Source organism: Crotalus tigris, unplaced genomic scaffold (assembly GCF_016545835.1).
Source record: "Crotalus tigris isolate CLP2741 ecotype Arizona unplaced genomic scaffold, ASM1654583v1 scf7180000018682.9941245338:1185362, whole genome shotgun sequence".
Taxonomy (NCBI): Eukaryota; Metazoa; Chordata; class Lepidosauria; order Squamata; family Viperidae; genus Crotalus; species Crotalus tigris.
In genome coordinates, this window is record NW_024097143.1 from 844,244 (window position 1) to 858,388 (window position 14,145).

Here is a 14,145-nt window from a genome sequence, read left to right on the forward strand (position 1 = left end):
CATGATTTCACAATTTCTTTTTTAAAGGTCTCAATTGGAGCATCAACAATTGGAGCATCAGCAAAAAAAAAATGGTTTCTATTATTCCACTAATTTGTACTAATAACACACATAAAAACAAAATTTACTGTCCTCTGTGCCTAGCCATTCTCCTTGCATCCACAATTCCAATTTAGAGGCAAGTCAGCTTACCTCTTAAGAGTGCTTCCCACATCCTAGAAGAGAGAAAGAATTAAGGTGGAAAGGAATTAGGTGATTGTTCATACTAAAAATTCCTTTCAAATCCCAGACTGGAATAATATCTGGAAACGTTACCATTGTATTGTTTTATATCAACTTTCTCCAGCCTCTGTCCTCTCCAGATATGTGGCATTTCATATCCCAGAATTCTCAGCATCAGCAATGCTGCTTGGGGGATTCTGGGAATCCACACATCTTGAAGGAGTTGACTCAAAGGAGACAGTTCAGTATGCAAAACAGGCATTTATCAACAATTTACAGATCCTCCCATTTATACAGACTCTGCTTGGAGGGATGTAATGATGTCAACTTCTCCAGTCACATATAATTGCATAAAGAATGATAGCTCGACTCTAGCATGACTCTGCTTTTCTCATTTTATTTTACTCTTTTCCTGTCCAATTGAGAAAATCAAAGTTAGTGTCATGGTTCCGACAGATGAATCTCTTCAAAAGAAGTTCGAGGCATTGTTTTCCTTAAAGAATCTTTTATTTGAGAAACAAAGTATCGGCATTACATAGTTGAAACCAAAAACTGAATTCCCTTCTCCTGGCACAAAGTAGTAAAGCGCAATTCCCTTCTCCAAATCACATTCCCCAATTAACTTGAAGCTCAGGCTTTCTCCCCATCTCTCCTGCCTGCCAAATTTCTATCAACTCTGGACCTAATAATCTTGGGTTCCCACAGCTGAGTTATTATTGTTATGACTAGCTGGATTCTCTACCACATTCCCCCTCCCTGCATCAACAAACTCTAAAAGCGATAGAGAAAAGATGACTACATTTCCATCTGTTGTCAAAGCAAGAACATCCAATGTTAACAGCATTGACAGTTAGACTGTATCCTAATCTATACACTGGACAGATGACATATTGGGGCACTCAATGCACACCCTGTCCAAGCCAAGATAGTTCCATACTAGATGCAGAAGTCTTCTATAACTTCTCCAAGAAATATTGTCTAGCCACTTCCATGGACCTTTTCCCATGGAAAAAGTTGAAAGGTCCTCCAATCATTCTTCAGCAGAAAGATATACCCATGAAATTGTCTGCCCTCTATGCTGATGACTATTCTCCTTCTATTCTGGGTTATCTGTTTCTCCCTTTATAGAACATTAGTGAAAAATCTTGGCAGATTCTATACACCTTGAGGCTACTCTTGGATAGTGTCAGAATAAGGGGGAACATGCTACTGTATTTTAACAGCTAAGGAAGCCCTGCATCTGTCTCTCCAGTGGTTGAGAATGAGATGAGGGCAACATCATGAGGACAAAGCATAAAAATAGAAGCTATTACAGCATGATTGTGCCACAGTTAAGTCCAAATGGGGGGAAAGCCTCAACAGCTTTTTGTAACCGAATGTCCTCCATATATACTGGATTGCACTAAGGTTGGTTAGGGTTTAAGGGATGTACCCCAAGGATCACCTACCACACTCCCACAGTCCATCAATATTTCTCAGACCATAGGTTGGAATCATGGATTTAAAGCCTGCTATATGCCTTGCTCTTCATATCAAGGAAAGCAATCAAGAGACAGCATAGAAAAAAACAGCAATAGCAGGATAACTGCAGTAACTACAGGTTTCAGCGCAAAAGAACTCAAGAGAAAACAAACCCAGATTGTTTTGCGATGAAAACAAAACAAAAAATGTCTTAGCGAATTGCAAAGGAATATTGGAAGGCTATTGCAGAATCAGGAAGGCCTTCAAGGAGAATTAGAGCAGTCAGGCAGATCTATTTTAGGGAAAGCTGTTCTCTCAGATGTCTTTATCCCAAGTTTGGAAGATCTTACCTGCAGAAGCTCAACTGCTGATTGTTGGCACTTCTCCTTGAGTCCCTGGATAAGATCATCAAAAGTTGAGACTTCCCGGAAGAGGATGGCTGCATGTTTAGTCTTTTTCCAGAATATTCCCTTCTCTAAGGTTTCCATAACTTTAAGCAGCAGAAAGTTCTCTTGTTCTTCCAAAAATTGGCGTATTAAATTAAATTCAGTTATAACCAATTGTCTCTCTTGTTCTATTTGTTCCTGCAAGCAACAGATGGAAAGAGGAAAAGATGTTTGTTTAAGAAAAGGCATTCAGTGTCAGACAAAGACACCACTTAGGTGCCACAATGATATCCAGGATATCATCATCATAAACAGTGTAAAGTACGTACTTTGTGACATTTGTCTCACAAATGTCTTGTTGGGCATGTTGCCACTGTGAGAATAACTAACTTCTCATAAGATATAGCATCAGTTAAACAAGAGATGCAAATTCACAAAATATACACCTCTCCTTTTGAGGTAGATGAAAAATTGCCATTAAGAGAAATGATAAAGTACTTTTGAATTATATTTTAATTAACAGAGGTGATGTTTTGAAAGCATTAACTAATACTATAAACTGGCTGAGTGTGATGACCTGTGTGCAATTCTATGAAGAAACATTTTTACAAGAAGTGCCAACTGAAAGTCACAAATGGTGTAAGATATTACATGTGTAGGGGAGTGTGGTTTTCTGCACATTGTATAAACTTCCCCTTTTCCTATGTGTGTTATCTCAAGATATGAACTTCTCTCTTTTAGTGTGTTAAAGGTAGATAAGAAGTCATCTATTAGGTTAAGCGTGGGCGGCAAGCTGTATAAAAATGACACCCTCAGAGTAACTCAGGGTTCAGAATCTGTCATGTGAATGCTCTGAACCATTGTGCACAAATAAAGCCTGTTTTCTCCAACCCTTCATGGTCTTGTCTTCTGATGTAAGTATTGTGGTTTTTTCCACAACACTTTGAAGTGAGAGTGTATGAAAGCAGATCAAAGTGCCAATAGAGTTCTCATTTGAAAACAGTATAGGTAGTTCTCGACTTACAACAGTTCATTTAATGACTGTTCAAAGTTACAACGGCACTTTAGAAAGTGACTTATGACCATTTTTCACTCTTACCACCGTTACAGCATTCCCATAGTCATGTGATCAAAATTCAGAGCTTGGCAACTGATTCATATTTACGACAGTTGCAATGTCCCGGGGTTATGTGATCACTTTTAGTGGCCTTCTGACAAACAAAGTCAATAGGTAAGCCAGATTTCACTTAACAATCATGTTGCTAATTTAACAACTGCAGTCATTCACTTAACAACTGTGGCAAGGAAGGTTGTAAAATGTGGCAAAATTTACTTAATAACCGTCTTGCTTAGCAACAGAAATTTTGGGATCAATTTTGGTCGTAAGTAAAGTATTACCTGTATTTGCTACAACTCGTGTTATAAACTTTACCTTCCTTCTAATAAATGTCATTAATCAGAAAAGACATGCTCTCTAGATCAGAGTTCCCCAACCTTTCCGGGTTGGTGGCTAGAGCAGGGGGAGGAGGGAAAGAAGAGATGGTTGAATGCCTGAGTGCGCACACACAAACATCCATTGCTCACACAGCTGGGGCCGTGAACATCTGCAACACTCACAGCGACACACAAATGGGGCTCAAAACACCTGCAACACTCACAGTGACACTCGCAGGAGTGGGGCCATGTGCATGCACACACCAGCCAGCCACTCATGCGGCCCAGTGGCCAATAGGCCGTGGCCCACAGGTTGAGGATCCCTGCTCTAGATAAACTGCTTCTAGTCCACATCACTAGGAGGAAAGGCTGACAATTACTTGCTTCCTGCTACAGACATTCATCCACAGAAATGTGGCCTTTCAAGCATTATCATTTATATTTCCTCTCATAATTTGATTTGGACCCTTAAAACATTTTTTGTAAGAATGTCTCCAGGCCCCTCAAGGGCACTCACAGAATATTAAAAGTACTGAGCACCATCCATTGCTATGTCTGGAAGGATCCTTACCTATCAAGAAAAAGAAGAGGCAAAGATATGCAGGAATGGATAAAGCATTGTGACAATACATGGAAAAGACCTTGGGAAACATGAAAAAAGGTACAACCAATAGAACAGTTGGAAAAGAGGCAACTTAGCCCACAGAAGGAATGTGGATGTGGCAAATATCTCAGAAGAGGCCCTTCCTCCTTTCTTAGGCTGTGAAGGTGATGGGGGAGAATTGTATTTTCAGACTTGCAAGATTTTATTAATGTAAATTTATAACAAAGTAGAGTTAGGTCATCTGGTTGTGCCTCCTGTCTACCTTGCAAGGCTGACAAGCATCATGGAATATTTGCACTCAGGAAGTAGTGGTTGGCAACACAGCATATGGCAATCTTTTTATGGGGCATTTATGGCATACTTAACATGCCTAATATGCTACCAGCCTTCCAAAGGTTATCTACTCCTTGTTTAGCCTTAGTGGCTTTTCAAACACATCACATTTTACAGAAAATTTCCCAGCAGACAGTAGCATCATCAGTCTTACTAATCTTAAAAAAAAAAAAACTAAGCAGGTTTGCACTTAGTTAGAATTTGGATGGGATGTTTCTGGAGATTCTTAATCATGTTTGCTTTTTCATGAGGCAACTGGACTTCCTTTGTTTTTCTTTGAAGATGCTTTACTTCTCATCTAAGAAGTTTCTTTAGTTCTGAAGAACTGAACTGAACTGAAGAATCTTCTTAGATGAGAAGCAAAACACCTTCAAGGAAAAACAAAGGAAGTCCAGTTGCCGCTTGAAAAAGCACCCTTGGGTGGAAGAACACTAAAGAATCCAATGGTTGTAGATTGGAAAATAATCATTTTAAAAATCTCATCTTGGCAAACACCCATGGGATAATATTTCCATATGGTTGAAAACAATATGGAACTGCCCATGTAGTCTCCAGGAATCAAACTCAAGGGAAACTTTGCAAAAATATCCTTGGAGAAGACTAAACTATTTTAGGTACCGTATTTTCTGGTGTATAAGATGACTTTCTAATCTAAACCATGCAAATGTTCTCCGAAGTCGGAGGTCGTCTTATACGCCAAGTCGTCTTATATGCCGGAAAATACCGTAAATATTCCAAACAACATTAAAAAGAAAAGCCTTTTCTTAGTAACACTTACAATTAGGGCCACAGCTTCAGTTCCTTCTTCTGAGTGATATTTTGAAATCTTTTCTTTCTCATTTTCTAAAGTCCCCATAACAGTTAACAAATGGCCCTAAAAGAAAAAAAGATATCGAAATAATCATTGAATACTAGGAGTGTTGAGTCCTTCGCGAAAGGCAATAACTTCAGGAATCATTTGGTAGTTCTCAGGAGCCTCTTTATTGGTGACTAGCAGCTCTGTTACAACGCCGAGGCACACAAGCCTCTCTCCTCCTCTTAAAGACAATCCCCGGGCCAAACGGCAACATTTGGCACGCTTTGCACTTCACGCATGCGTGCGAGTGCTGGCGCCAGCCAGTCTGGTCCCGGGCAGCTTGCAACTGCCCGGGACTGTTGCAACGTCCCGAGCCTGCCTTCTGCAGGCTCAGGACACAACAAGGAGGATATCATCACAAGGTAATTACCAAATAGGAGGAGGATATCATCAAAGATTGTAACAGTCCCTGTTCTGACTCTTTTTCCTCCACCTCACTTCACCTCCTCTTTAAGTTCTGACTCTAAATGGCGATGGAGATTCTCAGTCATCCAGGTCATAGTTGTCCCAAAGACGCTTTTTCAAAAAACAACTGGGCTTTTTTTTCTTTTTCCTTGAAGACATTTCATTTCTCATCCAAGAAGCTTCTTCAGTTCAGTTCTTCAGTCTGAAGAAGCTTCCTGGATGAGAAGCAAAATGTCTTCAAGGGGAAGAAAAGTAAGTGTAGTTGCCTCTTGAAAAACCACCCTTGGGTTCTGTCTTTGAAGTTAAATGTTGCACAAGTAGGGAAACTGCAAGCATAAGTTTGTGAAATAAGCCATAGTTGCTTTATTCACAAATCACTAGTACAGTGTTTGCAAACACAACATCCTCCCTGCTTGTAAAGACCTAAACTCACAAACCGGTCTCTTCCACCCATTGTAGAGTAAATGTTTATGTACTTTGCACAGGAGTGTAAATGGTTGCTGGCATAAAGTGAAAAGAGAGAAAAATCAAGATTGCCGATTTTCTGTCTTGGCCTGAAAGCTTTATTTCAGAATTTTTCATGCTGAAAACATTTCATTGCATTAAATTCAATCTCCCATCAAGTCAACCAGCACAGCTAATGCTGGCAGAGGAAGGGTCATGTAAAAAATTTGTGATTCATGGGAACTTCACGTGTTCATTTCCAATACAAACCATATAGTTGGGAAAAGGTGTTCTATTACTAAGGAATAATAACATCTAATAAATAAAATGATAACTATTTCAAATCTAGAAGAAACAAACTTACTATTCTGAATTATTATTTCAGAAATACTTTGAAATTGGTCTTTTTTTTTAAATTACACCTTTTTCCCAGTTCAAATTCTCCATTTGATAACCAATTGTTCACATATCTTTTACCTATATAGAGATGGTTTCCAATGAACTATCTTTATTTCAAGGAAAAATTAATTGGTCAACAGTGGCCAAAATATGGGTTTAAATCTTAAGCAACATGTACAAATAAATCATATAGCATTGGCAAACTGCCTGTCTCATTGCTTTCATCTTTTTTTTGCAGATTTTCTCCCCTCTTCTGCTTTTGTTTTTAAAAAAGGAAAGAAGCAACTATTTTTCCCAATGCCATAGTGCTATAAGTTCCCCCCTTCTGTGCTTGTGCAGTTTCTGCCCACAGATTCCCACCTTGTACTCTTGAATGTAATGATCTTTGTGAAGGACCTTGGGAGATAGAAGGAAGAGATTCAGGTAGTCCTTGAATTAGCGACATTCATTTAGTGACCATTCAGAAATACAATGGCACTGAAAAAAATGACTTCTGACCATTTTTCACCCTTAGAATCAGTGCAGGATCATGTGATCAAAATTAAAATATTTTGCAGCTGACTTATATTTGTGATGGCTGCGGTGTCCCGGGGTCATGTGATCACCTTTTGCAATCTTCTGACAAGCAAAGTCAATGGGGAAGCCAGAGTCACTTAACAACCATGTTACTAATTTAACTGCAGTGATTTACTTAACAACTGTGGCAAGAAAGATCATCAAATGGGGCAAAACTCATTTAACAAATGTTTCACTTAGCAACAGAAATTTTGGGCTCAATGATGGTTGTAAATCAAGGAATACCTGTACTTTTGGATGCAATGTCATGTGAGAATGACCTTGGGAGACAGAAGGAAGAGATACAATCTAGATCCATGGTGGCGAACCTATGGCATGCGTGCCACAGGCGGCACGCAGAGCCCTCTCTGTGGGCACGTGCGCCATTGCCCCAGTCCTAGGCCTTCAGCTAGGTTTTATAAAACCTTTTCGCTTTAGACCTCTGCTGCCATGTGCAAAAAAAAAAAAGGTTCAATCAATCAATTTCAACTTCTCACGGAAAAAAAAAAGATCTCGCAAAGTTGGAATTGATTGATTGAACTTTTTAGTCCCACCCAGTCTGCTATTATCACTGCAGCCATGCCCACTCAATGGGCCATGCCCACCCGGTACCTGACGATACATAAATGGGTTTTGGGTTGCAGTTTGGGCACTCAGTCTCTAAAAGGTTCGCCATCACTGGTATAGATAATCATCAAGCAAAAGGAATATCACCCCATAGTATTTAAAAAAAAGCCATGGGAAGCATTTCAAAAGGAACCATTCCTAATTTTCTGAAAATAAAAGCAAAAGAAAGGAGAAATACTTCCAGACTTGCAAGATTCTATATTCTCACAATAAAGATAGTGTTAATCATCATCGTTTATCCTTCTTGTCTAGACTACCTCAACAGCTGACATGGACAACTGTGGAGATTCTCAGTCATCCAGATATGATTGTCACAAAAGTGCTTTTTTTCAGGAGGCAACTGGACTTTCTTGTTTTTCTTTGAAGATGCTTCATTTCTCATCCAAGAAGCTTCTTCAGCTCTGACTGGATGGTGGGGGAACGGAAGGATTTATACTCCTTGCAGACAGCTGGTCATTTGCATTTTTTTACAGAGTTGTTGGGGCCATGTGGAGGTTTACCTGTATCCTCAGAACCACCTGAGTAGTGCAAATGTGTGTAGAGCCTTCTTGGCTGCAGGATGTTTTTCCATCCTGTGTCCCTTCACTGTTGCAGACTACAGGAACCATTTGTGCTTCAGTTTGAGATTCAGACATCACAGACTCATCCCCAGTAGCCTCCACCTATCTTCAACAGCAAAAATCGGGCAGAAAACATCATGCAGGGCAGAAAACATCATGCAGCCAAGAAGGCTCCACACCCATTCACACTACTCAGGTGATTCTGAGAACACAGATAAACCTCCAAGTGACCTCAATGACTCCCTAAAAGAATGCAAATGACCAGCTGTCTGCAAGGAGTATAAATCCTTGTGCTCCCCGCCATCCAGTCAGAGATGAAGAAGCTTCTTGGATGAGAAGCGAAACGTCTTCAAAGAAAAACAAGGAAGTCCAGTTGAATCTTGAAAAAAATCACCTTTGGAAGCTGACATGGACAGCTTGCACCAAAGGTTCTCACCTTTTTTTTTTTTAATAATTTTTTTATTTTTCCAAACTCTCCCCCATACATATACCGTAGTACTTATCAGATGTTAACATACATTCCCTCCACACTCACATACAGATACTTTTAACAAAATGAAATAAATACATACACATAACTTTGGTGTTGCTCGCCCATTTCCCCTTTCACCGTATCCACACTCCTTCTTCTCTACTTTCTTTCTCCCTTTCTTCTCTTCCCTACTTCCCTCTTCCTCTCCTCTCCTTCACCACTCTCCTCCCCTTTCCTCTTCTTCCAACCTTCCTACTTCCTTCTCCCCTCCTTTACTCTTTTCTCTCTCCTCTCCTTTCTTTATCTCTCTTCAGATACAATTCAGGGGTAATGTCCGAGCAATTCCTCTCTCCAAATTTCCCTATCTGTATTATATACAATAAGATTAATACTTGTATTTATCTAACCTTCTCGGTATATACTTCTATAAACATTTATACAGCCTGCAGTTATTCAATACTGTGTCGCCTGGGTCTCCCTCCTTATCTGCTCCTTCTTCTTCCATCTAAATTGATGTTAACTATCTTTTAACTGTATTCTCTTTTCAGCCAATCATAAAAAGTTCCCCAAATTTCATAGTAGTCTGACTCTGTCTTATCTTTAATTGTCATTGTTAGTCTATTCATTTCTGCACATTCCAATATTTTCCCTAATATTTTCCAGTTGCATCTTGAAAAAAGTCACCTTTGGAAGCTGACACGGACAGCTTGCGCCAAAGGTTCTCACCTTGTACTCTTCGGCAGCCTCAGCCACAGGGACAACGTTATGAGCCTGATGCTCCTGTGATCTGTCACACATCGAACAGAAAACGACGAGCTCATCCCTGCAGAAAGCCTTGAGAGCCGGAGGGTGGTCCTTACACACCTGGCCCTCTTCTCTGATTTGTTTTATATCAACGCTCAACTCTTCGACCAGTTTTGTAATATTCGCCAGCTGCCCGTTTGGTATAAAGTTCAGCCGAGGAATTTTCTCCTGACACTGAGGGCAAGCAATCTCAAGGGGAAATTGTCCCCAGTAACTCACAATGCAGGCATGGCAGAAATTGTGCCCGCAGGCAAGCGTTGTCGGATTTAAGAAACTCTTGCTACAAATGGAACAGGTTAGTTCCCGCTGCAGCTTCTTTACAATGTGTTGCAGCTCCATGGCTCTTCCACAGGAACAGGAAAGGCTAATTCGGCTTCTTCACTGGGGTGGCAAAAGGCAATAGCTGAAGGAGTTAATAGCAATATCCTGTCCTCTGGAGCTGCAGAAAAAGAACAGTTTCTGGTATGGAAGAGAAAGGAACTAGCATCAGCATATTACAATCGCCACTGGAGAGCTCATCCCTCATCCCTAGAATATGTGATTTCCCAAAATATATTAGTAACATTTTCAGTGTTTTGATGGAATGCCAACTTTTGGCTTCAAAAGAAAGAGAGCCAAGCGTTAGGCCTCTCCCACTGCTAGAATAACCCAACAACCCAAAGCACCTGAAGGCAGAACAAGAAGCAACAAATAGAAACTTAGGAAGAAGAGAAGCAATCAAGAAATTAAGGAGGAATTTCCTGACTGTGAGAACAATTAACCAATGGAATGGCTGGCCTCCAGAAGTTGTAGGTGCTCCCTTACTGGAGGTTTTTAAGAAGAGACTGAACAACCATTTCTCTGAAATAGTATAGGGCCTCCTGCTTGAGCAGATGGGTAGACTAGAACAGGGCTTTTCAACCAGTGGTACGGATACCACCTGTGGTACATTGGCACCTGGCAGGTGGTACGCGAACATCCTAGAAAAGTGGTAGCGGGGGAGGGGAATGAGCTGAAATGGTGGCAGCACCGCACAAGCTTGAGCGAGAGATGGCTGGAGCTGCAGGGCTGTCAGGGCTCAGTGGAAGCACCAGGATCAGCGCCAGTGTCCAGCTGGAGTTCTGCACTGATCCTGGTGCTTCTGCTGAGCCCAGAAGAAGCGCCAATCAGCTGGAATGTTGCAGCATCTCCAGGGTTTTGTGATTTACATACAGATGCTTGGCAACTGATTCATATTTATGACGGTCACAGTGTCCCAGGAACATGTGAAATGACCAAAACCTGCTGCAACCAGCCAGCAGACGGGGGGAATAAAAACCAAACAACCCCCCCACCCCACCCCCTCTGCCAATCCTCAACAGAAATGCTCACAACAATGAAAACCTTGGACAGGAGGAAGAGCGCCGCCAGCTGGGCAGGCAGGTGTCTTGCTTGGCTGTGCCTCGGGGGGGGGGGCACTTTTTCCAGTGCCATTGTAACTTCGAACAATCACTAAGCGAATTGTTGTAAGTTGAGGACTACCTGTACTTTTATCACTTTTTTCCTTTTTTTTTTTTTTTTTTTTTTTTTGGTCATCAAGTTTTTGATACCTTGCTAGGCGATTGCCATATCCTAAAAGTGGTACAATGAGTGAAAAGGTTGAAAAGCCCTGGACTAGAAGATCTCTAACGTCTTTTCCCACTCTGTTATTTTGTTCTATGCTAAATAAGCAGAAAAGTTGGTCTCAGAATCCTGATGTTTTGCTACAAAAGATTATTGTGGTTCCCTTCCTACAATCTTTACATTATTTACACAGCTACATAAATGGGGGGGAGAGATAAATCATCAATAACTTGATTCCAGACAACCACACTTTTCCAAAATGCTGTTTCCTTTTTTTTCATACTTCCCTGTCAATATGCAACTAGCATTCACTCTATGACGTTTCAATAAATCAATTTGGAAAATCCCCATTTTGAAAGTTGTCCCTTGTTTGCTCCTTTGAATTTAATGCAAAGTTGCTCCTCTTCCAAAACTTGAAGGTTCACAAGTTTCTGTATGTATGTAAAATTCACTCACATGCATTGAAGGCTTCCATTTATCAATCTCCCTGCCACAAACCCAGAGAAGCTAGTTTATTACTAGCTTGAGTAACAGTATCACATAATTTCAGAAAACAATAGAGTTCAGAAAGTTATATTTTGTTCTCATTGCAGCAAAAATAAGATTTTGTAGTGTCTTAAAGACCAATTATGTGATAGTGTCACTTTTGGGAACCTACTCCATTTCATCAAATCCATGAAGTATTAGTGTGTGTGTGTGTGTGTGTGTGTGTGTGTGTGTGTGTGTGTGTTGCCTTTTAATCAAAATGGTTAGTTAGAAACGATGCTAACTAAATTTACCCTCCCCACCACCACACCCCTTCCTTTTGGGAGGTGAAATTAGTAATTTGTAAAAACAAGGTCCATTAAACAGAGGCACTGCAGTCTGCCTTATCTGTAAATAACAACCATTCACAAAACACCCAAAGGTGTCATGGGTATTATTTGATAAAGCAGTCAACCCTTAGTTTTCTCTTCATTTGACCCATGAGTAACACAAATCAAAGAGATTAAAATCTACTAAATCATCTCAGTCCTATTAGGCATCTTTCAGTCGGTATTCCTAAGTAGCATTTAGATTTTTGCAATTCAAACAGCCACCACCAAGAGGAGTTAAGAATATATTCTCCTTTTGAGCTCAACATTAATAGGACTGGATCTAGGATTGAGGGTTTTTTGAAAAAATAATAAAGGCAGGATAAAAAAAATCAAAATACAATAAAATAAAGCAAAAACAAAGAAACCAAAACAAAACCAAATTTACAGTAATTCAATCAGTTTGGTCTGGAAAGCAGGAGACCCAGAGTTCTAGTCCTGCCTTAGCTATGAAAACCAGCTGGGTGATTTTTCACTCCCTCTCAGCCCAACCCACCTCAGAGATTAGTTGGTGTGGGGAAAATAAGAGGAGGAAGGTGTGTTGGATATATTTTACCACCTTGAGTTATTTGCAAAATAAAGACGGAGGTACTCATAAATAAACTGTCTCAAATTTTAGGTCTCCCTAGAACAGTGTTTCTCAACCTTGACAATTTTAAGGCATGTGGACTTCAACTCCCAGAATTCCACAGCCAGCAATGCTGGCTGTGGAATTCTGGGAGTTGAAGTCCACATGCCTTAAAATTGTCAAGGTTGAGAAACACTGCCCTAGAAATAGCAGAAACAAAGCCCGAACTTTCTCATGCCAGTACAGTTAGTTCCCTTGGAACACAAACTAACATCTCTTCAGCAATAACAACAGGAACAATTTCTGCAAGCATCTTGGGAGGGCAGTGATTTAAAGCATTAATTCTTTAGACTAAAGATAGAGATACTAAAGGAAACAGAACCAAAACAGAAAGAGCCAAATTTAACACTTCTCGGTTTTTTGTTTTTTAAAAAATAGCCTTTTATGAAGCCACCCAGCTTTATAAATCAGGTTTTCAGATCATCAAAGGGGAGACGCGAGTACAGACAGACATCACAAACCTACAAGGCGGCGCTCTTCCTCCCTACTTTAAAAGTCCCTTTCCCTGCCTTTATAGGAAAAAGAACATTAAACTACCATTCCCGAAAAGCTCTGCTGCGTCTGACCCCACCCACTTTATCTCGTCCACGCCAAATGGAATTGGGACTTTAACAAGATAATAGAGCAAAGGACAATTATGATTGGCTGAAATTGGTAGTAAGTGCTGAGGAGAGCCTTGTCTTTCTTTTGCCGGTTCTTTCGGTTTTGCGAAAGTTTGCCTGATGGGGGGGGGGAGTTTTGCATACAGCTTTTGCATACAGTAGATTTTAAAACGTTACAAATAGCGTGGGATGATTCATAAGACAAGTGTAGGTGCTTTTATTTTGTATCTCTTAAGTAGCGGTTCTGATGGGAAACATAAGAGTATATCTGGATTAGTGCAAGGGAGTAACAGCTTTATTTGCTATAGGAAACCTTTACTGCAACTTTGTTCTGAGGAGCAGTGGACAAAAATTTAAAATGAACAATTTAAAAAAAATGGTAATTGTGTCACTTCCACGAGGTATCCGATTCCCTTTACTCAATTGGGGATACATTATCCTGAAAACAGAATATATACATAAAAATGTGTGGGATAATTTAGAATGGCTTTAATGATAAATTATGTGAATATAAATCTTGGAACTTTTCCATTTTTTTATTTGTGATTTACTGCTTTAGCAACAATTAGTAGTGATATTTAATGTTTTTTTTATTGTAAACCTTTCAACTGGGATTTGCAAGGCAGTATTTTGAAGGGTGGAATATGTAAATATTTAAAATCCTTCAGTCACTTTGTATCTATAGAGTTGAATTGGCCTGAATCAATCCAGTATTGAATGAAGGCCTGTTCATTGAAAGTATGGACCATAATCCAGCTCATTGATAGTTGACACATTGATAGGTTTTTTTTCCCTCAATTATTCAGTCTAGGGGTCACTAAATTGGGGAGCACAAAATGGAGTTCTTTGTATTTTCTGCCGGGTGAGGGGCCAGGAGTGAATGTAATTTATTATGGAAACAACCTTCCAATGTGCAAT

The 14,145-nt window shown here is 40.0% G+C and overlaps 1 protein-coding gene across 1 annotated transcript in view; it reads right to left on the minus strand.

The window, feature by feature from the left end:
* LOC120313438 overlaps positions 1-9,901 on the minus strand; it is a 40,435-nt gene extending 30,534 nt beyond the window's left edge. Inside the window, 1 exon segment of the mRNA XM_039355352.1 lies at positions 9,470-9,901. Coding sequence (XP_039211286.1) covers positions 9,470-9,901 — 432 coding nt within the window.
* Between the last annotated feature and the right edge of the window lie 4,244 nt (positions 9,902-14,145).